Below are 26,848 nucleotides of genomic sequence, written 5' to 3' on the forward strand. Positions count from 1 at the left end.
GTTTGTACATATTTATTACTCTATTATTTATTTAGATTTATTTATCTAGTGGGCTCCAGATTGTGAGCCGTAGGAACCGTCTCTATATGTTGCCAACTTGTACTTCCCAAGCGCTCAGTACAGTGCTCTGCACACAGTAAGCACCCAATAAATACAACTGAATGAATGAATTTATTTATTTTATTTGTACATACTTATTCTATTTATTTTATTTTGTTCATATGTTTTGTTTTGTTGTCTGTTAGACTGTGAGCCCACTGTTGGGTAGGGACCGTCTCTATATGTTGCCAACTTGTACTTCCCAAGCGCTTAGTACAGTGTTCTGCACACAGTAAGCGCTCAATAAGTACGACTGAATGAATGAATGAATGAATGAATGGGAAACAGGGAGCCTGTGGAAACGTGGGGGTTTTCAGAAGCAGGGCAGCGCTATTGTTTTCTGTTTTTAAGGTATTTATCGAGTGCTTACTATGGGCCAGGCACTGTACTAAAAGCTAGATTAAAGTGGAAGTGGGATGGCATGAGCAGGATGGTAGGGGATGACTCTTGGAAGTTAGAAGGTTGAAGAGGAGGAGAAGATTATTTTATTTAGTTAATATGTTTTGTTCTCTGTCTCCCCCTTCTAGACTGTGGGCCCACTGTTGGGTAGGGACCGTCTCTATATGTTGCCAACTTGGACTTCCCATACGCTTAGTACAGTGCTCTGCACACAGTAAGCGCTCAATAAATACGATTGAATGAATGAATGAAAGATGATCATGAGAAGATGAGGAGGGACACGGTTTGGCAATTTGAGGGAGGAAGAAGTTCCGTGCAGGAGGAGAAGCAGAAACTGCCTGATATAGTGGTTAGAGCCCGGGCCTCGGAGTCATAAGGTCATGGGTTCTAATCCCGCTCCGCCATTTGCCTGCCATGCAACCTTGGGCAAGTCACTTCGCTTCTCTGGGCCTCAGTTACCTGATCTATAAAATGGGGACTGAGATTGTGAGCCCATAATGGGACAGGGACTGTGTCCAACCACACTCACTTGTATCCTCCCCAGCATTTAGTAATAATAATAATAATAATAATAATAATAATGGCATTTGTTAAGCACTTACTATGTGCAAAGCACTGTTCTAAGCGCTGGGGGGATACAAGGAGATCAGGTTGTCCCATGTGGGGCTCACAGTCATCATCCCCATTTTACAGATGAGGTAACTGAGGCTCCGAGAAGTTAAATGACTTGCCCAAGGTCACACAGCAGACATGTGGCGGAGCCGGGATTTGAACCCATGACCTCCGACTCCACTGCAACTTCACAATCCCCACTCGTTTTATAAGTGCATACACATAAAGACACCGATGGGTCGTGCCCATTTGGCGGGGTCTGTCTGTTTTCAAGCCTTCCACTTGGAATTCAGAAAGTAGTGAAGGCTCAACTCTTGGAAGGCAAAACTCCTCCCCAACAACCACCCTGCAGCAGAAGTCAACAGCAGTGACCCCATTATAGAGACAAAGGAGGGAGCTGAGGCCCTAAGACTGATAATAAAAATGACAATAATAATAATAATTATAATTGGGCTATTTGTTAAGTGCTTACTATGTGCCAGGCCCTCTACTAAGTGCTGGGGTGGATACAAAAAAATCGGTTTGGACACAGTCCCTGTCCATGAGGCTCACAGTCTAAGCAGAAGGGAGTAGGATTGAATCCCCATTTGACAGATTAAGTAACTGAGGCTCAGAGAGGTGAAGTGACTTATAGATACACGGCAGAGCCGGGATAAAAAACCAGATCCTCCGACTCCAAAACCCGTGCTCTTTCCAGTAGATCCCCTTCCCCTCCCTCTTCAGGATCTCAGGAAGTGAGGGTCTCCACCCTTGATTTGCTTTGGGATAAGAGGGATATATATATATATATATTTATATATATATATATATATACACATACATATACATATATACATATATATATACATATATACATATACATATACATATCTATTTATTTTATTTTGTTAGTATGTTTGGTTTTGTTCTCTGTCTCCCCCTTTTAGACTGTGAGCCCACTGTTCGGTAGGGACTGTCTCTATATGTTGCCAATTTGTACTTCCCAAGCGCTTAGTACAGTGCTCTGCACATAGTAAGCGCTCAATAAATACGATTGATGATGATAAGAGGGATGATGTCACAGACCTTCTTAGCAAAAGACAGTGCCTGTGGGAGAATTAACACCACTGAGAGATCCTTCCCATCGGCAGGTATGTGAAGCCAAAACAGATAAACTATAGCATTATATGCTCATCAACTCCTAGCAGCTAATAATAAACCTAAGGTCAAAGGCTAAGGGGCTCTTACAATTAGTGTGCAAGAGGAAACCAGCTGTTCAAATGAAAATGTGAAAATTTCCGTACTGAAGGAAACGGGTGGAATGAAATCAATTTATAACACAAAAATCGCCATTCCTGGGTGAGGCTGGTGACAGACTGGACTGATTTGCTCAGTCTAGTGTTCTTTTTCCAACATGGCAACAGGATGTGTGGAGGACATGTTATTATTATTATTATATTTGTTAGGCACTTACGGAATGTCAAGCACAGTTCTGAAGTGCCAGGGTACATAGAAGTCAGTACTAATAATAATAATGGTATTTGTTAAGCACTTACAAGGTGCCAAGCACTGTTCTAACAGCTGGGGGAGATACAAGGTAATCAGGTTGTCCAATATGGGGCTCACAGTCTTCATTCCCATTTTACAGATGAGGGAACTGAGGCACAGAGAAGGAACTTGCCCAAAGTCACACAGCTAAGTGGCGGAGCCGGGATTTGAACCCACGATCTCTGACTCCTAAGCCCGGGCTCTTTCCACTAAGCCACGCTGCTTCAACACAGTCCCTGTTCCACATGGAACTTACCGGAGAGTGAACGGGGGTTAAATAAGCATTTTAAAACTGAGAAAACTGAGGCCCAGAGAATCAAGCAACTTGTCTGAGGTAACACAGCAGACAAGTGGCAGAGCCGGGACTAGAACTCAGGTCATTCTGAGTCCCAGGCTCATACTCTATCCCTAGGCCATGATGCTTCTCGTGTAATGGTTACCCTCTTCACCATCCACCTAGTTTCCTCGATGAGCCCAACTTTCCCTGTAATGGTCCACCATGTACCTCTCATCTGTTAATTTTTACCAACTCAATTAATAGTATTGACGGGGGCTCTCAGAGCTGGTGAGGCATCCAAGAGGTAGACTGTAAGCTCGTTGTGGGCAGGTAATGCATCTGTTTATTGTTGTACTCTCCCAAGCGCTTAGTACAATGCTCTGTACACGGCCAGCACTCAATAAATACGACTGAATGAATGACCGAATGATTCAGTACTGACTGTGGGAGGAACACTGTGCTAAACCCTTTGGGGAGTACAGGAGAATCAGTGGACATGATCCCTGCCCTTAAAGAGCTTACCATCTAGCGGGTCAAGGAACAGACACTAAGATAATTTACAGATAAGAGGAAGAAGGAAAAGGGGATATATACATGAGTTAACGCCTCTAGTTCCTGCTGATATTTTTGGCCTGCATAACTGACTTCCTGCGGTAATAACATTCTTATGCCTAATAGCCCCTGTGTGAAGATGTGTTTCCCCTCGTTTGTTTTGAATTTGCTACCTTCAAGCTTCGATGGGTGCGATCGTGTCGTTGCTGTGGGTTCTGGGGAGCATCCATTCCGTGTCCCTTCCTGATTTTGTCAACTTCACCCATGCCCCGTCTCAGCTTCCATCGGAAGCAATCGCAGAATCCTAATCTTTTCCGTCTATCTTCAAATAATAATAATAATAATGGCATTTGTTAAGCGCTTACTATGTGCAAAGCCACTGTTCTAAGCGCTGGGGAGGTTACAAGGTGATCAGGTTGTCCCACGGGGGCTCACAGTCTTAATCCTCATTTTACAGATGAGGTAACTGAGGCTCAGAGAAGCTAAGTGACTTGCCCAAGGTCACACAGCAGACATGCGGCGGAGCCGGGATTCAAACCCATGACCTCTGACTCCAAAGCCCATGCTCTTTCCACTCCATTCTGTTGATCATTTTGAAAGCCAAAGGATCCATCCAAAATGCCACTTGGAATGAGTTGACCCATTACAAAAACAAAAAAAAAAATCAACCAAATGGATGTTTTGTTAATTTATTTCGTTTGTTTAGCTAGACCCGGGCCAAATTGAGTTTTGCCTTAAGCCCTGGAAGCTTCTCTTCTTAGCACTTCGAGCTTAGTGTATAAAATGTAAACAAAATGATTTATGTCTAGCTCAAGGTACTTGAAACCCACGTTAGAGTTTTGGGGGCTTTCGGGAGGAAGTGGTAAGTAAGCCAACATCAGAAACCCTGGTCTTAATCACTCTACCTTGCCACTGCTTGTCATGTGATTTGGACCTAATTCCCTTTATCTGAGCCTTGGTTTCGGTATCTACAAAATGGGCTTAACAGTAGTATGCCACCTCCCTGAATATCCGGTCGAAGAAGTCATTCAGAGGAAGCCCACTCCCAGCAAGGCGGGGGCTGGCACCTGCCACGCCAGCCTGCCAGGGGCTCGGCCTAATACTAACGTTATTCCGGAGGCTGCTCTCGGATAGAACCCAAATTCATTCATTCATCCAGTCAATCGTATTTATTGAGCGCTTACTGTGTGCAGAGCACTGTACTAAGCGCTTGGGAAGTACAAGTCGGCAACATAGAGAGACGGTCCCTACCCAACAACGGGCTCACAGTCTAGAAGGGGGAGACAGACAACAAAACAAATGCCTTTTCTGCTCATGTCTCTGTCACCTCTCGTTCCCCCCACCCCAAAAGACCTGGGCAGATCCAGGGTCGGTCATGGTAGAGAGCACGTAGGGGACAATATCGAGGAGCGGGCCTGGAGCAGGACGCAATGAGAAGAGAGAGAGTAAGGTCATCATGGAAAGGGAATGTGCCCTTGTTCCACATTGGGGCTCACAGTTTAAGTCGGAGGGAGACTGAATACAAAATAATATAATCTAATATACACTAGACGGTAAGCTCGTCCCCTAGACTGTAAACTCACTGTGGGCAGGGACAGTGAGCCCACTGTTGGGTAGGGACCGGCTCTATATGTTGCCAACTTGTACTTCCCAAGCACTTAGTACAGTGCTCTGCACACAGTAAGTGCTTAATAAATGCGAATGAATGAATGTGTTAATAATTAATGAATAATGGGACTGGTTAAGCACTTACTATGTGCCAACATCATCATCATCATCAATCGTATTTATTGAGCGCTTACTATGTGCAGAGCACTGTACTAAGTACTGTACTAAGCTCTTGGGAAGTACAAATTGGCAACATATAGAGACAGTCCCTACCCAACAGTGGGCTCACAGTCTGATTTAAGTGTTGGGGTAGATCCAATCCATCAATCAATTGTATTCATTGAGCACTGACTTGGGAATATACAATACCATAGGGTTGGTAAACAAGATCTTTGCCCAGAAGGGGCTTACTGTCCACTGGGGAAAACAGACATTAAAATAAATTACAGGGAGGGGAAAGAGTAGAGTATAAGAATATGTATATAAGTGCTGTGGGACTGGGGTGGGTTCCAAAGAGCTTAAGGGGTATGTGGCCAAATGCATAAGTGATGCCGAGGGGAGGGTGGATAAGAGAAATGAGGGTTTAGTCGGGGGAAGCCTCATGGAGGTGTGATTTTAGGTTGGTTTGAAGTTGAGGAGAGTGGTGAAATACTTAACAAATACCACAATTATTATTATTAGAGAGGAATCTCCTCCCCCACCCGACCCGTGACCACCTTTCTTCAACTGAAAAAGAGTACCACGCAGAGGAATTCTGCGGGAAGAAGGGATAAAACTCTGAAGGGCCTTCTAGGATATTTATTCCCGTTTACCTTAAAGTATCCCCCCCAACCTATGGAACTCGCTCCCCTTTCACATCCATCAGACCACTGCTCTACCCCTCTCCAAAGACTTTCTAAAATCACACCTCCTCTAAGAAGCCTTCCCCGATTGATCTGTCATCTCCTCACCCTATTTTCCCCCCACTCTACATGCCATTCCAGTACTTCCATAATAGCAACAATGATGGTATTTGTTAAGCGCTTACTATGTGCAAAGCACTGTTCTAAGCGCTGGGGAGGTTACAAAGTGATCAGATTGTCCCACGGGGGCTCACACTCTTCATCCCCATTTTACAGATGAGGTAACTGAGGCACAGAGAAGTGATTTGCCCAAGCTCACACAGCTGACAGTTGGCAGAGCTGGGATTTGAACCCATGACCTCTAACTCCTAAGCCCGTGCTCTTTCCACTGAGCCACGCTGCTTTTCATTCCATGTCACCTAAACACTTAGGTACTCATTCTCCCCTATCACATCGGAGGGACTTGTGTACATATCTTTAAACTCTGTTGCTTCCCCTTACTTGAAATGTATTTTAAGGGTCTGTCTCCCTGGCTGGAGTGTAAACTCCTTGAGGACAGGAATTGCTTCATCCAACCGCTCTGCACAGAATAAGCCTCAATAAGTGATGTTGCTTGACTGCCCAGCCCAAACGGCGAGTGTTCCCAGAATAAATCATTTCCATTCCTTCCCTGAGACAAGATGATCCCCATTTCAAGGGATCCCCCAAATCCCTTCCACAAGAGTGGGAGCCACTTCTCTCCTTATTGGCTCATGTGCCAAAGACAAATAAGGACTAATGCCCCCTTCACCTTATCATTTACCACAAGATATTCAGCAGCAATTTCCTAAATTGGAGGTCGACCTTGACTCCACACACCCTTAACTTAACCGAAATCCCAATAGGGTCCTTGAGGGCGGGAATTGTGGACACTTAGTACTGTGTTCTGCAGAGAATAAACCGATAAAAAGCGCCATTGATTGGTCGATTTAATGTACCCAGACTGAAATGCCCAAGGGATCCCAGAGAAACAGAAACTAAAACTTTCGCCAATGAAGTATTTGTGGGAAAAAACATATCCTCACTGATCCTACCTGGGGATGTTGTGGAGACGTTTGAACGGTGAGCGGTTTTTCTGTTTCCCCTGAGGCCAAGACGAGGAGGAATTATTACGATTAATCATTTTTATGATTTGGGTATTCGTATGTGCTCACTATGTGCTTAAGTGCTGGGAAAATTACAAACTAATCGAGAGTTATTTGCGACGAGAGATTTAGCTTAGCCATTAGCGGGCACTCTCTTATTATAGAAGCTGCAAGACACTAAAATACATTATCAAGAGAGATCATAATAGTCTCTGAAGCCTTTTAAGGAAATGATAGAAGTTTCACCCTCAAGGACAGTTTGAGAGGAGCGTGTTTGGAGGCAAAGACACTAGTTGACCTCTCAAGATGACTTCCAGCCCCGTGAGCCTATGAAAGCTATACAGCACCTTTATGCAGCTATAAAAGCACTAGAAATTCCTGGAAGAAAGAAGCAGCATGGCCTAGGACTCTTTCCACAAGGCTACATTGGGAGTCAATCAATCAATCATTCATATTTATTGAGCGCTTACTGTGTGCAGAGCACTGTACTAAGAGCTTGAGAAGTACAAGTTGGCAACATATGAGTCGAGTCAGGAGTCATGCATTCCAAACTATTCCAAACTATTCGCAGAGAAGCAGTGTGGCTCAGTGGAAAGAGCACGGGCTTTGGAGTCAGAGGTCATGGGTTCAAATCCCGGCTCTGCCAATTGTCAGCTGTGTGACTTTGGGCAAGTTGCTTCACTTCTCTGGGCCTCAGTTCCCTCATCTGTAAAATGGGGATTAAGACTGTGAGCCCCCCGTGGGACAACCAGATCACCTTGTAACCTCCCCAGCACTTAGAACAGTGCTTTGCACACAATAAGCGCTTAATAAATGCCATCATTATTATTATTATCCATACCAGGTGACCTTAGGAAAGTAACTTAACTTCTCTGTGCCTCAGTTCCCTCATCTGTAAAACGGGGATAAAACATCTATCCTTTCACCCCATTCAGACTGAGCCTTCAATCAGTCAGTTGTATTTGGTTATGGGTTCAAATCCCAGCTCCGCCGCTTGTCAGCTGTGTGACTTTAGGCAAGTCACTTCACTTCTCTGTGCCTCAGTTTCCTCATCTGGAAAATGGGGATTAAGACTGTGAGCCCCAAGTGGGACAACCTCACCGCATCACCTTACAGCCTTCCCAGCACTTAGAACAGTGCTTTGCACATAGTAAGTGCTTAACAAATGCCATTATTATTATTATTATTATTATTTACTGAGCATGTATTGTGTGCAGAGGACTGTAACAGGTGCTTGGAAGACAGGCCAGAGGGGGAGATAGACATTAATGTAAATAAATTACAGATGTGTACCTAAGTGCTGTGGGTGGGGATGAATACAGGGAGCAAGTCAGAGTGACGCAGATGGAAGTGGGAGAAAAGGAGGGCTTAGTCAGGGAAGGTCTCTTGGAGAAGATGGGCCTTGAATAGGGCTTTGAAAGCGGGGAGAGTAATTGTCTGCCTGAACCTTGTGTGGGACAGGGACTGTGTCTGATCTGCTCTTCAAGGGCAGGGAATGTGCCCGTCTGTTGTTGTATTGTACTCTCCCAAGCATTTAGTGCAGTGCTCTCAATAAATAAGATTGAATGAATTGCATCATATCCACCCCAGAGCTTGGCAGGATGTCTGGCACGGAGTAGGCCCTTAACAAATACCACAACTATTATTATTTTTAGAAAGGGACTATGTCATCACAACAGGTTATTACATAAATCAGTGTTCAGAGCAGCTCTCTTCCAAGATGCCAAAAGGCAGCGAAGAGGGACGGAAGATGGGCAGTCCAGGGCCACCCTGGACTCCCTGAAACCAGAAAGTGACTAACCAAGTAAACCAGGATCATCATCATCATCATCAGTCGTATTTATTGAGCGCTTACCGTGTGCAGAGCACTGTACTAAGCGCTTGGGAAGTACAAGTTGGCAACACATAGAGACAGTCCCTACCCAACAGCGGGCTCACAGTCTAAAAGGGGGAGACAGAGAACAAAACCAAACATACTAACAAAATAAAATAAATAGAATAGATATGTAGGATGAGAAAGGTGTCCCATCTCCATTTCCTGAGTAGCCATGGGGATGCCAGTATGGAACAGCTGTGGCTTCTTCCCTCCACTCTGGCACCCCAGGGGGCTATGTTAGTTCCAAGCCTGTTTACTTATCTATATTAATGTCTGCCTCCCCCTCTAAACTGTAAGCTCGTTGTGGGCAGGGAACGTGTATGTTTATTGTTATATTGTATTCTCCCAAGCGCTTCGTACAGTGCACACAGTAAGTGCTCAATAAACGCTATTGAATGAACAAAGGAGGTCACTTAGTGGCCCTCCATACACAAAGCACTTTCTGAAGAAGCTCCCCTGGCCTACTGGGGGGCCTTGGACCCCCTAAGATTGGACAGAACTTATGAAAAAGAATGAACAATAATATTTGTTAAACATTAATGTCTCAAGAGAAGCAGGGTGGCTCAGTGGAAAGAGCCCGGGCTTTGGAGTCGGAGGTCATGGGTTCAAATCCCGGCTCCGCCAACTGTCAGCTGTGTGACTTTGGGCAAGTCACTTCACTTCTCTGTGCCTCAGTCGCCTCATCTGTAAAATGGGGTTAAAACTGTGAGCTCCCAGTGGGACAACCTGATCCTCCCCAGCGTTTAGAACAGTGCTTTGCACATAGTAAGCGCTTAACAAATACCATTATTATTATTATTATAAGGGCTGTTCTAAGCTCTGAGGAAGATACAAGCTAATCAGGTTAGGCACAATCCCTGTCCCACATGGGGCTCACAGTCTTAATCCCCATTTTACAGATAAGGAACTGAGGCACAGAGAAGTGAAGTGACTTGTCCAAGGTCACACAGCAGACGGTTGGGGAGTCAGGATTAGAACCCAGGTACTTGTGACTCTTAGGCCCATGCTGCATCCACTAGGTCATGCTGCTTCCCTAGGACAGCTCAGGGTTCTGGGGAGGTGACAGAGGGAGACATTTAATCAATTAATCAATTCTATTTATTGAGCACTTACTGTGCAGGGAGAGTACAACAGAGTCATCAGGCCCATTCCCCACCCACAGTGAGCTTACAGTCTTGAGAGACAGACATTGGAATAAATTATGGACATAAACCTAAGTGCTGTGGGGCTGAGAGTCAGGTGAATATCAGGTACTTAAAGGGCACAGATCCAAGTGCAAGAAAGGAGAGGGAGCAATAATAATAATAATAATGATAATAATAATAATGAGGGCATTTATTAAGTGCTTACTATGTGCAAAGCACTGTTCAAAGCGCTCGGGAGGTTACAAGGTGATCAGGTTGGCCCACGGGGGGCTCACAGTCTTAATCCCCATTTTACAGATGAGTTACAGAGAAGTTAAGTGACTTACCCAAAGTCACACAGCTGAATATTGGTGGAGCCGGGATTTGAACCCATGACGTCTGACTCCAGAGCCCGTGCTCTTTCCACTGAGCCACGCTGCTTCTCTAGTAATAATAACAGTAATAATTACGGTATTTGTTAAGCGCTTACTATGTGCCAGGTACCGTACTAAGCGCTGGGGTGGATACAAGCAAATCGGGTTGGACCCAGTCCCTGTTCCACGTAGGGCTCACAGGCTCAGTCCCCATTTTACAGGTGAGGGAACTGAGGCACAGAGAAGTGACTTACCCAAGGTCAGGCAGGGGAGCTGGAATTAGAACTCATGACCTTCTGACTACCAGGCCCGGGCTCTATTCATTCATTCATTCAATCGTATTTATTGAGCGCTTACTGTGTGCAGAGCACTGTACTAAGCGCTTGGGAAGTACAAGTTCAAGTACTTGAATTTCTCTTGTACAAGTACAAGAGAAGCAGCGTGGCTCAATGGAAAGAGTCCGGGCTTTGGAGTCAGAGATCATGGGTTCAAATCCTGGCTCCACTAATTGTCAGCTGTGTGACCTTGGGCAAGTCACTTAACTTCTCTGGGCCTCAGTTCCCTCATCTGTAAAATGGGGATTAAGACTGTGAGCCCCCTGTGGGACAACCTGATCACCTTGTAACCTCCCCAGTGCTTAGAACAGCGCTTTGCACATAGGAAGTGCTTAATAAACATCATTATTATTATTACTATTACAAGTTGGCAACATAAAGAGATGGTCCCTACCCAACAACAGGCTCACAGTCTAGAAGGGGGAGACAGACAACAAAACAAAACACGTGGACAGGGCCACTAAGCCACGTGCGGAGGGCTTGCTCAGGGAAGGCCTCCCAGAAGAGACGGGGTTTTGAAGGCGGGGAGAGTGGTGGTCTGTCGGTTACGAAAGGGGAGGGTGGTCCAGGCCAGAGGGAGGATGTGGGCAAGGGGTTGGCGGCAAAATAGACGAGATGGAGGTAAATGGAGACTGCCACCGGGCTGATTGCTACACACAGGATGCGTAAGAGGCCCTGGTGCCCACAGCGCAATCATCATCATCATCATCATCAGTCGTATTTATTGAGCGCTTACTATGTGCAGAGCACTGTACTAAGCGCTTGGGAAGTACAAATTGGCAACATATAGAGACAGTCCCTACCCAACGGTGGGCTCACAGTCTAAAAGGGGGAGACAGAGAACAAAACCAAACATACTGACAAAATAAAATAAATAGAATAGAAATAAAATAGAATAGAACCCATGGGAACCCATGGCGCAATGCTTAGCCTCACTCAGACACGCCTCATTCCAAAGAGCCCTGGACCAGGCAGTGAACCCGCTAACTCAGACAGAGACGGGAGAAACGCTGGTGGTGGAGGATTCATAGAAAACCCCGCACAGCCAGTCAGTTAGTCATTAGCTCACGGCCCGGGTCTGTACGGGGCGGCCTATTGAAGCAGACCGGGCCTGCGAGGCATTCATTCATTCAATCATATTTATTGAGCACTTACGGTGTGCAGAGCACTGTACTTGGGAAGTCCAAGTTGGCAAAATATAGAGACGGTCCCTACCCAACAGTGGGCTCACAGTCTAGAAGGCAGGAGACCAGGGTTCTCATCCCAGCTCCGCCACTTGTCTGCTGACTTTGGGCAAATCACTTTACCTTTCTGGGCCTCAGTTTCCTCACCTGCCAAATGGGGAATCTGTTCTCCCTCCTCAAGGCTGTAAGCTCGCTCTAGAATCCAAGCTTGCTGTGGGAAGGGAATGTATCTGTTTATTGTTGTATTGTTCTCTCCCGAGCATTTAGTACGGTGCCCTGCACACAGTAAGCAGAGCACATGGAAGCAGCATGGCATAATGGATAGAGCCTGGGCCTGGGGAGTCAGAAAGTCACGGGTTCTAATTCCAAATCCCTACTTGTCTGCTGGGTGACCTTGGTCAAGTCACTTCGCTTCTCAGAGCCTCAGTTCCCTCCTCTGTGAAATGGGGATTGAGACCGCGAGCCCAACATGGGATAGGGATTGTGTCCAACCCGATTTACCTGTAACCGCCCCAGTGCTTAGTATAGTGCCTGGCACAGAGTAAGTGCTTAACAAATGCCGCAACTATTATTTTTATTAGTAAGCACTCAGTAAATACGATTGACTGACTGACTTCTACTTAGACTGTGAACCCCATGAAAGACAAGATTATCTTGTATCTACCCCAGAGCTTAGTACAGTGCGCGGCACAGAGGAAGTGCGTAACAAATACCACAATTATTATTATTATTAGTTAGTACGTGGTTAATATCATCATCATCATCAATTGTATTTATTGAGTGCTTACTATGTGCAGAGCACTGTACTAAGCGCTTGGGAAGTACAAATTGGCAACACATAGAGACAGTCCCTACCCAACATTGGGCTCACAGTCTAAAAGGGGGAGACAGAGAACAGAACCAAACATACTAACAAAATAAAATAAATAGAATAGATATGTACAAGTAAAATAAATAAAGAGTAATAAATATGTACAAACATATGTACATATATACGGGTGCTGTGGGGAAGGGAAGGAGGTAAGATGGGATGGAGAGGGGGACGAGGGGGAAAGGAAGGAAGGGACTCAGTCTGGGAAGGCCTCCTGGAGGAGGTGAGCTCTCAGCAGGGCCTTAATATATATTAATAATATATAATATAATATAATATAATATAATATAATATATAATATATAATAATATATTAATATATTGCAATGCAAGAGCTTAAGAAATACAGCTATCATTATGCTGACTTCTAAAGTCAACCCTGCTTCCCCTAATCCTCAGATCCTAAGGATGATGAACAGTGCAAATTTGTTCTGTTTCATTTTCACTCAGACTGAAAGAGGATAAGGATAGAGTGTATGTGGTCATAATAGTTCAGCGTCAGCTTGAGATGGGGACAGCGGCTGGGTTTGCCTCACGTGCCCCAAGGAATTTTGACCGAGTGGGTCAAACCCTGCGGGTCTCCTCATTGCCTTGAGAAACTTCACGCTTGACCCCGCTTCTTTCCCTTCCAGTTCTTCCTTCCCTTTTTTTTTTATAAAAGGAAATGAAACATGTTTCATTTGGTCTTTCTGCATTCAGATGGTAAACACTTGATTGCTTCTATTTGCAAAGGGCAAACATTGCTCAAATTGAGGTCTGGGAGATTCCAAGGCCGAGTTGAACCATAAATAAGAATACGGAGAAATGTGAATATCGCCCATTCCCCTGAATGGATTATTACCTTTAACAATAATAATAATCATTATGGTACTTGTTAAGCACTTACTATGTGCCAAGCGCTGTTCTAAGCACTGAGGAAGATTCAGGTTAATCACATTGGACGCAGTCCCGGTCCCACATGGGACTCACACTCTTAATCATCATTTTACAGATGAGGTAACTGAGGCACAGAGAAGTGAAGTGACTTGCCCAAGATCACAAGGCAGACAAGTCTTCATCCCCATTTGACAGATGAGGGAACTGAGGCCCAGAGAAGTGAAGCGACTTGCCCAAAGTCACCCAGCAGGCAAGTGGTGGAGGCGGAATTAGAATCCACGACCTCTGACTCCCAAACCCGGGCTCCTGAGCCACGCTGCTTCACCCCAGTGCTTAGAACAGTGCTTGGCACATAGTAAGTGCTTAACAAATGTTACTATTATTATAAATACGATTGAATGAAGGAAGGAATGAGCCTGTTGTTGGGTAGGGACTGTCTCTCTATGTTGCCAACTTGTACTTCCCAAGTGCTTAGTACAGTGCTCTGCACACAGTAAGCGCTCAATAAATACGATTGAATGAATGAATGAATGAAAGTGGCAGAGCCGGGATTACAACCCAGATCCTTCTGTGTCCTAGGCCCGTGGTGTATCCACTAAGCCACGCTGCTACTCTCACCATAAAAGCGTCTTCCTTCTTATAACCAAAATTTGTGTTACCATTTACCTCCTATAGTACCTACTGAGTGCTTACTGTGTGCAGAGCACTACACTGAGCACTTGGGAGACTTCAACAGAGTTGGTAGACGCCATCGTGGCTCAGTGGAAAGAGCCCAGGCTCTGGAGTCAGAGGTCGCGGGTTCAAATCCCAACTCCGCAAACTATCAGCTGTGTGACTTTGGGCAAGTCACTTAACTTCTCTGGGCCTCAGTTACCTCATCTGTAAAATGGGGATTAAAACCGTGAACACCCCCGTGGGACAACCTGATCACCTTGTAACCTCCCCAGTGCTTAGAACAGTTCTTTGCACATAGTAAACGCTTAACAAATACGATCATTATTATCAGCGCTTAGAACAGTGCTTTGCACGTAGTAAGCGCTTAATAAATGCCATCATTATTATTATCCTTGCCCTCAAGGAGCTTAGCACCTCCGTTTTCAGCCTCCCTCGCCCCTCTCCTCTCCCCTCTTTTGGACTGCAGCAGAAGGAGTCAGCTGTGTGACTTTGGGCAAGTCACTTAACATCTCTGTGCCTCAGTTCCCTGATCTGTAAAACGGGGATGAAGACTGTGAGCCCCCTGTGGGACAACCTGATCACCTTGTAACCTCCCCAGCGCTTAGAACAGTGCTTTGCACATAGTAAGCGCTTAACAAATGCCATTATTATTATTATTATTAGGAAGGAAAGATGGAAATAAATCAAGAATAAACAGCTACTTGAGGGTAGGGATCGTGTGCACTCATTTTTTTTAATGGTATCTGTTAAGCGCTTACTGTGTGCCGTGTACTGTACTAGGCGCTGGAGTAGATACAAGCTAATCAGGTTGGACACAGTCCATGTCCCACATAGGACTCACAGTCTTAATCCCCATTTTAGAGATGAGGTAACTGAGGCACAGAGAGTTTAAGTGATTTGCCCAAGGTCACACAGCAGACAAATGGGCAGAGGTGGGATTAGAACCCAGGTCCTTCTGACTCCCAGGCCTGACTAGGCCATGCTGCTTCACTGAGCCTGTTACAATCAATCAATAGCACCTGTTGAGCACCTACGGTGGGCAGGGCCTTGTACTGAGCGCTTAGGAGGCCTGGAGAAGCAGCGTGGATTAGTGGCAAGAGCGCGGGCTTGGGAGTTGGAGGACGTGAGTTCTAATCCCGGCTCCACCACTTATCGGCTGTTTGACTGTGGGCAAACCACTTAGCTTCTCTGTGCCTCAGTTACCTCGTCTGGAAAATGGGGATTGAGACTGTGAGCCCCCCGTGGGACAACCTGATTACCTTACCCGGTGCTTAGAACAGTTCTTTGAACATAGTAAACGCTTAACAAATACCATCATTATCATCAGCGCTTAGAACAGTGCTTTGCACATAGTAAGCACTTAACAAATGCCATAATTATTATTATTATTAGAGTTAGACGACACAATCTCTGCCCTAAAGGAGTTTACAGTCTAGCAGGGGAAGCTAAACTCCAAGCACTCAGTCTAGTGCTCTGCTCTCAGGATGCGTTCAGTAAATGCTACTGATCGATGACAAATCCAACAAGCTGCTTGTAGCCCAAATCTGAGACATCACGCGTGGCTCAGTGGAAAGAGCCCGGGCTTTGGAGTCAGAGGTCATGGGTTCAAATCCTGGCTCCGCCACTTGTCAGCTGTGTGACTTTGGGCAAGTCGCTTAACTTCTCTGTGCCTCAGTTTCCTCATCTGTAAAATGGGGATTAAGACTGTGAGCCCCATGTGGGACAACCTGGCCACCTTGTATCCTCCCCAGCGCTTAGAACAGTGCTTTGCACATAGTAAGCGCTTAATAAATGTCATTATAAAAAAAATATGGAGAGGGGAAGCTGTGAATCAGGATCCTTGTGGCAAAACCTGAAGAACATCAGGAGTCTCCGTGATTCAGACATGGTCACCCTTCCTTCTGCGCTGCCCCAAACTGTTGAGCCTTGGCTAGGCTAAGGTCCAGGGCTGGGCAGGCCCAATTCGCCCCCAATCTCAAATGGAGAAGGGGGCGAGGTGGTGGGCGCTTGGCTTCACCCCCAGGACAGTCCTGGGACCCACCCAGCATGTTTAGCAGTGCGGTCATCCCCGGGGGCTGCGGGGACTTGGGGTGTAAAAATGACTTGAAGTCCCAGCTGTCCATGGGGAAACCCCAGCAAACGCAAATATACCAATCACGTGAAAGAAAACCCACGCTGCACGCTTGGAGGTCCCATACTGAACCCTTTCGTCCCCGAAGCCCTACAAGACAATAATAATAATACCCTGATTTGTACGTCCCTTGAATTTTTCCTATGTGCTTTTACATCTCTATAATACTGAACCCCTTCGTCCCCGAAGCCCTACAAGACAATAATAATAATAGTACTACTACTAATAATAATGGCTTTTATTAAGCGCTTACTATGTGCAAAGCACTGTTCTAAGCACTGGGGAGGTTACAAGGTGATCAGGTTGTCCCACATGGGGCTCACAGTCTTAATCCCCATTTTACAGATGAGGTCACTGAGGCACAGAGAAGTGAAGTGACTTGTCCAAAGTCACACAGCTGACAAGTGGCGGAGCCGGCATTTGAACCCATGACCCCTGACTCCCAAGCCCGGGCTCTTTCCACTGAGCCACGCTGCTTCTCTAATAATACCTTGATTTGTACATCCCTTGAATTTTTCCTATGTGCTTTTACATCTCTATAATACTGAACCCCTTCGTCCCCGAAGCCCTACAAGACAATAATAATAATACCTTGATTTGCACATCCCTTGAATTTTTCCTATGTGCTTTTACATCTCTATATTACTGAACCCCTTCATCCCCGAAGCCCTACAAGACAATAATAATACCTTGATTTGTACATCCCTTGAATTTTTCCTATGTGCTTTTACATCTCTATATTACTGAACCCCTTCGTCCCCGAAGCCCTACAAGACAATAATAATAATACCTTGATTTGTACATCCCTTGAATTTTTCCTATGTGCTTCTACATCTCTATAATACTGAACCCCTTTGTCCCCGAAGCCCTACAAGACAATAATAATAATACCTTGATTGGTACATCCCTTGAATTTTTCCTATGTGCTTTTACATCTCTATAATTCTATTTATTTGCATTGATGCTCTTGATGCCTGTCCATTTGCTATTTTGTTGCCTTTCTCCCCTTTTCTAGACTGTGAGCCCGTTGTTGGGTAGGGATTGTCTCTATTTTTTGCTGAATTGTACTTTCCAAGCACTTAGTACAGTGCTCTGCAATCAATCGTATTTATTGAGCGCTTACTGTGTGCAGAGCACTGTACTAAGCGCTTGGGAAGTACAAGTTGGCAACGTTGGCAACTGCACACAGTGAATGCTCAATAAATATGATTGAATGAATGACCATCACTTTTCTCAAATTCACTGTGGTCAGGGAATGTCTTTACCACCTCTGTTGTATTGTACTTTCCCAAGCGCTTAGTAAAGTGCTGCACACAGTAAATGCTCAATAAATATGATTGAATGAATGAACATCACTTTTCTCAAATTCATTGTGGACAGGGAATATCTTTACCAACTCTGCTGTATTGTACTTTCCCAAGCGCTTAGTAAAGTGCTCGGCACACAGTAAGCATTCAATAAATATGATTGAATGAATTCAATCTGTGAGCCCACTGTTGGGTAGGGACCGTCTCTGTATGTTGCCGACTTGTACTTCCCAAGCGCTTAGTACAGTGCTCTGCACACAGTAAGCGCTCAATAAATATGATTGATTGATTAATTAATGAACAGTAATAATAATTGCGGTATTATTAAGTGCTGGCTACGTGCCAAGCACTGTACTAAGTGCTGGGATAGATAAAAGTCAATCAGGTTGGACACAGTCCCTGTACCACATGGGGCTCACGTTCTTAATCCCCATTTTACAGACGAGGGAACTGAGACCCACATGAAGCGACTCGCCCAATGTCACACAGCAGACCTGGGGCGGAGTCAGAATTAGAATCCAGATCCTTCTGACTCCTAGGCCCAGGCTCTATCCACTAACCAATCCTGTTGTATTGTACTTTCCTAAGCGCTTAGTAAAGTGCTCGGCATATAGTAAGCATTCAATAAATATGACTGGATGAATTCAATCTGTGAGCCCACTGTTGGGTAGGGACTGTCTCTATATGTTGCCAACTTGTACTTCCCAAGCGCTTAGTACAGTGCTCCGCACATCGTAAGCGCTCAATAAATACGATTGATGATAAGCCACACTGCTTCTCCAGTAAGCACGCACTAAATGCCACAGACTAATTTTAGCTAAGACGATTTTGACACCTGTCTACATGTTTTATTGTGTTGTCTGTCTCCCCCTTCCAGACTGTGAGCCCGTTGTTGGGTAGGGACCATCTCTATCTGTTGCCGACTTGTACTTCCCAAGCGCTTAGTACAGTGCACTGCACGCAGTAAGCGCTCAATAAATACGATTGAATGAATGAGTGAATTAGGGCAGACTACCCCCCCGTTTTCTGATCCCTGGACAGACCCGATTCCCTGTTTGGGCAAAGGCCGCAGCGAGAACCACAGGGTCCCGGGGCTTCATGGATAGGAAGCGCTCAATAAATACGATTGATTGATTGATTGATTGAATCAGCCGGGGAACTCCTCTAGGGTGTAGCTCACTGTGGACAGGGAACACACCTACCAACTCTGTTCTACTGAACTCTCCCACGCGCTTAGTACAGTGCTCTACACACGGTAAACGCTCAATAAACACAACTGATTGAACACAGTCCCTTCCTCCAGCACTACCACAATCAGAGCCCACCTCTAAAATTCCAGGGAAAAGTCGTCTCCATCCTACATCCTCCTCGCTTTGGGCGTGGCTCAGTGGAAAAGAGCACGGACTTTGGGGTCAGAGGTCACGGGTTCAAATCCCGGCTCTGCCAATTGTCAGCTGTGTGACTTTGGGCAAGTCACTTCACTTCTCTGGGCCTCAGTTCCCTCATCTGTAAAATGGGGATGAAGACCGTGAGCCCCATGTGGGACAACCTGATCGCCTTGTAACCTCCCCAGCGCTTAGAACAGTGCTCTGCACATGGTAAGTGCTTAATAAATGCCATCATTATCATTATTATTATTATTATTACAGGCTGTGTCCCAGCAAGAGCTCTGGTGTGGTGGTGGCCACTGCATTTAATCTGACCGTATCCACCCCATACTAGTTGGACCATAGTAAGAGTTTAACAGATACCACAATTATTATTATTGTTATTATTTTTAATGGCATTTATTAAGCGCTTACTATGCGCCAGGCACTGTACTAAGCACTGGAGTAGATAACAAGCTAATCAGGTCGGACATGGTCCGTGTCCCACGTGGAGCTCACAGTCTTAATCCCCGCTTGACAGATGAGGTAACTGAACCACAGAGAAGTTAGTGACTTGCCCCAGGTCACACAGCAGAAAAGTGGTAGAGTCGGGATTAGAACCCAAGTCTGTCTGATTCCCAGGCTCTATCCGCTTGACCATTCTACTTCTCCAAAAGAATAATTTTTGTATTATTTATTGCATTATTACTTTAAGGGAGGCGTTATTATTATTCATTCATTCATTCAATTGTATTTATTGAGGACAGCACTGTACTAAGCGCTTGGAAAGCACAATTTGGCAATATATACAGTCCCTACCCTACGCAAAGCAGTACGGTCTACTGGAAAGAGCATGGGCCCAGGAGTCAGAGGACCTGGGTTCTAATCCTGCTCTGCCCTGTATCTGCTGTGTGATCTTGAGCAAGTCATTTCACTTCTCCGTGCCTCAGTTCCCTCATCTGCAAAATAGGGATTCAATGCCCATTCTCCCCCCTACTTAAGACTGTGAGCCCCATGTGGGACCTGATTATCTTGTTTCTACCCCAGTGCTTAGTACAGTACTTGGCACATAGTAAATGCTGAACGAATACCACAATTGTTATTATTATCACTTTATTATTAACTTTTGGTCTTCCAATTATTATTGCCAGCCCATTGTTGGGTAGGGATTGTCTCTGTTGCCGAACTGTACTTTCCAAGCACTTAGTCCAGTGCTCTGCAAACAGTAAGCGCTCAATAAATACGACTGAATGAATGTCTGAGAAAGTGTGTGTTTGTATGAGCTGACATAATTCCCTTGGTATCCTACTCCCTCTGCCCCAACTCTTCCTTCCCTGCCACTTCTCCTTCTTTGGAGTAGTGGTTCCAGGCGCTTAGTACAGTGCTCTGCACACAGTGCTCAATAAATAACACTGATGAATTGATTGATTGATTCTGCCCCTTGTAGGCCCCCTTTCCGTGGAAGCACCTCTCACTGTTCTGCTTCAAGATCCAGAAAATGGGGTTATTTCAGATCTGTCCTAGAAGGATGCGAAGTCCAAGTGCAATTTTACATTCGAAAAATCCCTTCCAAATAAAAGCTTTTTGTCCTTTGCTGATGAAACCATTATGGGCAAACCCCTAAGAGGAAATCCCCTACTAAAGACCCTTCAATCTAAATAATAAAAATAAAAATAATAATGATGGTATTTGTTAAGCACTTACTGTGCTTAACAAGAGAAGCTTTATGCTATGCTTACGAAGAGAAGCAGTGTGGCTTGGTGGAAAGAGCCCGGGCTTGGGACTCAGAGGTCGTGGGTTCTAATCCCGGCTTTGCCACTTATCGGCTGTGTGACCTTGGGCAAGTCACTTAACTTCTCTGTGCCTCACTTACCTCACCTGTAAAATGGGGATTAAAACCGTGAGCCCCAAGTGGGACAACCTGATTACCCTGTATCTACCCCAGCGCTTAGAACAGTGCTTGGCACATAGTAAGCGCTTAACAAATACCATCATTATTATTATGTGCCAGGCACTGTACTAAATGCCAGGGTTGATACAATAATAATAATTATTATTATGAGAAGCAGCGTGGCTTAGTGGAAAGAGCACGGGCTTTGGAGTCAGAGGTCATGGGTTCAAACCCCGGCTCTGCCAACTGACAGCTGTGTGACTTTGGGCAAGTCACTTCACTTCTCTGTGCCTCAGTTACCTCATCTGTAAAATGGGGATTAAGACTGTGAGCCCCCCGTGGGACAACCTGATCAACTTGTAACTTCCTCGGCGCTTAGAACAGTGCTTTGCACATAGCAAGCGCTTAATAAATGCCATTAAAAAAAAGTCACTTAACTTCTCTGGACCTCAGTTCCCTCATCTGTAAAATGGGGATTAAGACTGTGAGCCCCACGTGGGACAACCCTGTATCCCCCCAACGCTTAGAACAGTGCTTTGCACATAGTAAGTGCTTAACAAATACCATTATTATTAATAATAAATGCCATCATTATTCATTCATTCATTCATTCAATCGTATTTATTGAGCGCTTACTGTGTGCACAGCGCTGTACTAAGCGCTTGGGAAGTACAAATTGGCAACATATAGAGACAGTCCCTACTCAACAGTGGGCTCACGGTCTAGAAGGTTATTATTATTCGTCCCCCGTTTCCTTCGTTGGCTCAGGCCTTCGTATTTACTGAGCGCTGCCCGTGTGCAGAGCGCTGGGAAGCGGGGTTGTAGAATCAATCAATCAATCGTATTTATTGAGCGCTTACTGTGTGCAGAGCACTGTACTAAGCGCTTGGGAAGTACAAGTTGGCAACATATAGAGACGGTCCCTACCCAACAGTGGGCTCTCAGTCTAGAAACAGTGGGCTCTCAGACAACAAAACCAAACATATTAACAAAATTAAAAAAAAATAGAATAGGTATGTACAAGTAAAATAAATAGAGTAATAAATATGTACAAACATATATCCATATATACAGGTGCTGTGGGGAAGGGAAGGAGGTAAGATGGGGGGGATGGAGAGGGGGACGAGGGGGAGAGGAAGGAAGGGGCTCAGTCTGGGAAGGCCTCCTGGAAAGGAGGGAGCGGAGGGTTGGAGAAGGGAGGGAGGGGAATAGGGGGCAGGGGGGTGCTGACTGTGAGCCCACTGTTGGGTAGGGACCGTCTCTATATGTCGCCAATTTGTACTTCCCAAGCGCTTAGTACAGTGCTCTGCACACACTAAACGCTCAGAAGCAGCGTGGTTCAGTGGAAAGAGCCCGGGCTTTGGAGTCAGAGGTCAGAGGTTCAAATCCCGACTCCGCCAATTGTCAGCTGTGCGACTTTGGACAAGTCACTTCACTTCTCTGGGCCTCAGTTCCCTCATCTGCAAAATGGGGGTTAAGACTGTGAGCCCCCCGTGGGACAACCTCATTAGCTTGTGACCTCCCCGGCGCTTAGAACAGTGCTTTGCGCATAGTAATCAATCAATCAATCGTATTTATTGAGCGCTTACTGTGCGCAGAGCACTGGACTAAGCGCTTGGGAAGTACAAGTCGGCAACACAGAGACAGTCAATCAATCACTCAATCAATTGTATTTATTGAGCGCTTACTGTGTGCAGAGTACTGGACTAAGCGCTTGGGAAGTACAAGTTGGCAACATATAGAGACAGTCCCTACCCAACAGCGGGCTCACAGTCTAGAAGGGGGAGACAGAGGACAGAACCAAACATACTAACAAAATAAAATAAATAGAATAGATATGTACAAGTAAGATAAATAAACCTTACTTCCTTCCCTTCCCCACAGCACCTGTATACATGGATATATGTTTGTACATATTTATGACTCTAAGTAAGATAAATAGAGTAATAAACATGTACAAACATATATCCATATATACAGGTGCTGTGGGGAAGGGAAGGAGGTAAGATGGGGGGATGGAGAGGGGGACGAGGAAGGGGCTCAGTCTGGAAAGGCCTCCTGGAGGAGGTGAGCTCTCAGTAGGGCCTTAACAGCCCTTAGAACAACAGTGCTTTGCACATAGTAAGCGCTTAATGATATCAAAAATAATCAATAAATACGAGTGGGAATGAATGCTGACCTGAGGCTGCCATGGTGGGGGGCGCGGGGGGCCCCCTTGCATCCCCGCCCGGACCGCAGCGCTCAGCACAGCACCACAGCAGAACTGGACTGGCCCCGCTTCCTCGGCCGGGACGGACCCGGGCAATGGGCACGCCCCTAGTCACGCCCCCCAAACAATAGCCACCCCCCCAATACAAGCCACTCCCCGGGACACTGGCCACACGCCCCCAAAGACAGGTCACCCCCCCAATACAGGCCCCACCCCGGACATTCATTCATTGGGTAGGGACTGTCTCTATATGTTGCCAACTTGTACTTCCCAAGCGCTTAGTACAGTGCTCTGCACACAGTAAGCGCTCAATAAATACGATTGACTGATTCATTCATTCATTCAATCGTATTTATTGAGCGCTTACTGTGTGCAGAGCCTGTACTAAGCGCTTGGGAAGTACGAGCTGGCAAAATAGAGAGCCGGTCCCTCCCCAACAACGGGCTCACAGTCTAAAAGGGGGAGACAGACAACAAAACCAAACCAGTAGACAGGTGTCAATACTATCAGAATAAACAGAATTGCCCACGCCCCCCAAGACAGGCCACCCCCCCCCATACAGGCCCCTCCCGGGACACTGGCCACACGCCCAAATCAATCAATAGTATTTATTGAGCGCTTACTGTGTGCAGAGCACTGGACTAAGCGCTTGGGAAGAACAAGTTGGCAACATCTAGAGACAGTCCCTACCCAACAGTGGGCTCACAGTCTAGAAGGGGGAGACAGAGAACAAAACCAAACATACTAACAAAATAAAATAAATAGAATAGATATGTACAAATAAATTAAATAAATAAATAGAGTAAAAAAAATATGTACACACATATATACATATATACAGGTGCTGTGGGGAAGGGAAGGAGGTAAGATGGGGGGGATGGAGAGGGGGACGAGGGGGAGAGGAAGGAAGGTGGCCAATACAGGCCACCGGCCCAATACAGGCCACCCCCCGGACATTGGCCACGCCCCCAAAGGCAGGCCAACCCCCCCAAAGACAGGCCCCTCACCGGACCTTGCCCCCTTTTTTCCTCTCCCCCTCCCCATCCCTCCCGCCCTCCCTCCTTCCCCTCCCCACAGCACCTGTACATAGGTTTGTACAGATTTATTGCTCTATTTTTTTCACTTGGACATATTTACTATTCTATTTATTTTGTTAATAATGCGCATGTAGCTTTATTTTGATTTATTCTGACGACCTGACACCTGTCCACATGTTTTGTTTTGTTGTCCGTCTCCCCCTTCTAGACTGGGAGCCCGTTGTTGGGTAGGGACCGTCTCTCTGTGTGGCCAACTTGACTTCCCAAGCGCTTAGTACAGTGCTCTGCACACAGTAGGGACCGTCTCTCTCTATATGTTGCCAACTTGGACTTCCCAAGCGCTTAGTCCAGTGCTCTGCCCACAGTAAGCGTTCAATAAATACGATTGAATGAATGAATGAATGCTCTGCACACAGTAGGCGCTCAATAAATACAATTGAATGAATGAATGAATGGCCTTGGCCACGCCCTTGGATAGTGACCACGCCACAGGCCACCCCCCCCCCCCCGTGACACAGACCATTCCCCTGACCGCCCCCCAAGGATGGGGGGCATACCCCTAGTCACATCCCCAGACACTGTCCACACCCCCTTACACAGGGGCATGGCTCAGTGGAAAGAGCCCGGGCTTTGGAGTCAGAGGTCATGGGTTCAAATCCCGACCCCGCCAATTGTCAGCTCTGTAATAATAATAATAATGATGGCATTTATTAAGCGCTCATTATGTGCGAAGCACTGTTCTAAGCGCTGGGGGGGTTACAAGGTGATCAGGATGTCCCCCAGGGGGCTCACAGTCTTAAACCCCATTTTACAGATGAGGGAACTGAGGCCCAGAGAAGTGAAGTGACTTGCCCCAGGTCACACAGCTGACAATTGGCGGAACTGGGATTTGAACCCATGACCTCTGACTCCAAAGCCCATGCTCTTTCCACTGAGCTACGCTGCTTCTCTAATAATAATGGCATTTATTAAGTGCTTACTATGTGCAAAGCGCTGTTCTAAGCGCTGGGGGGATACAAGGTGATCAGGTTGTCCCACATGGGGCTCGCAGTCTTAATCCCCATTTTACAGATGAGGTCACTGAGGCATAGAGAAGTTGTGACCTGCCCAAGTCACACAGTTGACAATTGGAGGAGCCGGAATTTGAACGCATAACTTCTGACTCCAAAGCCCAGGCTCTTTCCACTGAGCCACGCTGCTTCTCTGTGACTTTGGGCAAGTCACTTCTCCGGGCCTCAGTTACCTCATCTGTTAAATGGGGATGAAGACTGAGCCCCACGTGGGACACCCTGATCACCTTGTAATAATAATAATAATAATAATAATAGCATTTATTAAGTGCTTACTATGTGCAAAACACTGTTCTAAGCGCTGGGGGGATACAAGGTGACCAAGTTGTCCTACCTGCGGCTCACAGTCTTAATCCCCATTTTACAGATGAGGTCACTGAGGCACAGAGAAGTTAAGTGACCTACCCAAGTCACACAGCTGACAATTGGCTGAGCCGGGATTTGAACGCATGATCTCTGACTCCAAAGCCCGGGCTCTTTCCACTGAGCCACGCTACTTCTCTGTGACTTTGGGCAAGTCACTTCTCTGGGCCTCAGTTACCTCATCTGTAAAATGGGGATGAAGACTGTGAGCCCCATGTGGGACAACCTGATCACCTTATAATAATAATAATAATAATGGCATTTATTAAGCGCTTATTAAGTGAAAAGCACTGTTCTAAGCACTGGGGAGGTTACAAGGTGATCAGGTTCTCCCACGTGGGCTCACAGTCTCAATCCCCATTTTACAGGTGAGGTAACTGAGGCACGGAGAATCTACGTGACTTGCCCAAAGTCACACAGCTGACAATTGGCAGAGCCGGAAGAGCATGGGCTTGAGAGTCAGAGGTCATGGGTTCGAATCCTGAGTCACTTCACTGCTCTGTGCCTCAGTGACTCGTCAGCTGGGTGATCAATCAATCAATCAATCAATCGTATTTATTGAGTGCTTACTATGTGCAGAGCACTGTACTAAGCGCTTGGGAAGCACAAATTGGCATCACATAGAGACAGTCCCTACCCAACAGTGGGCTCACAGTCTAAAAGGGGGAGACAGAGAACAGAACCAAACATACCAACAAAATAAAATAAGTAGGATAGAAATGTACAAGTAAAATAAATAAATAAATAGATAAACAGAGTAATAAATATGTACAACCATATATACATATATACAGGTGCTGTGGGGAAGGGAAGGAGGTAAGACGGGAGGATGGAGAGGGGGACGAGGGGGAGAGGAAAGAAGGGGCTCAGTCTGGGAAGGCCTCCTGGAGGAGGTGAGCTCTCAGCAGGGCCTTGAAGGGAGGAAGAGAGCTAGCTTGGCGGATGGGCAGAGGGAGGGCATTCCAGGCCCGGGGGGATGACGTGGGCCGGGGGTCGATGGCGGGACAGGCGAGAGCGAGGTACGGTGAGGAGATTAGCGGCGGAGGAGCGGAGGGTGCGGGCTGGGCAGTAGAAGGAGAGAAGGGAGGTGAGGTAGGAGGGGGCGAGGTGATGGACAGC

General features: G+C 46.1%; 1 protein-coding gene across 1 annotated transcript in view; it reads right to left on the reverse strand.

Moving 5' to 3' along the window:
• The window catches only part of PIK3AP1 (phosphoinositide-3-kinase adaptor protein 1), a 197,880-nt gene extending 174,593 nt beyond the window's left edge, over positions 1-23,287 (reverse strand). Inside the window, exon 1 of the mRNA XM_038743874.1 lies at positions 23,230-23,287. Within this exon, the coding sequence (XP_038599802.1) occupies positions 23,230-23,242 (13 nt within the window). The 5' untranslated portion in view covers positions 23,243-23,287. The remainder of the gene's footprint in view (positions 1-23,229) is intronic.
• Positions 23,288-26,848: the final 3,561 nt, after the last annotated feature.

The sequence above is a fragment of the Tachyglossus aculeatus genome, chromosome 3, assembly GCF_015852505.1.
Source record: "Tachyglossus aculeatus isolate mTacAcu1 chromosome 3, mTacAcu1.pri, whole genome shotgun sequence".
Taxonomy (NCBI): domain Eukaryota; kingdom Metazoa; phylum Chordata; class Mammalia; order Monotremata; family Tachyglossidae; genus Tachyglossus; species Tachyglossus aculeatus.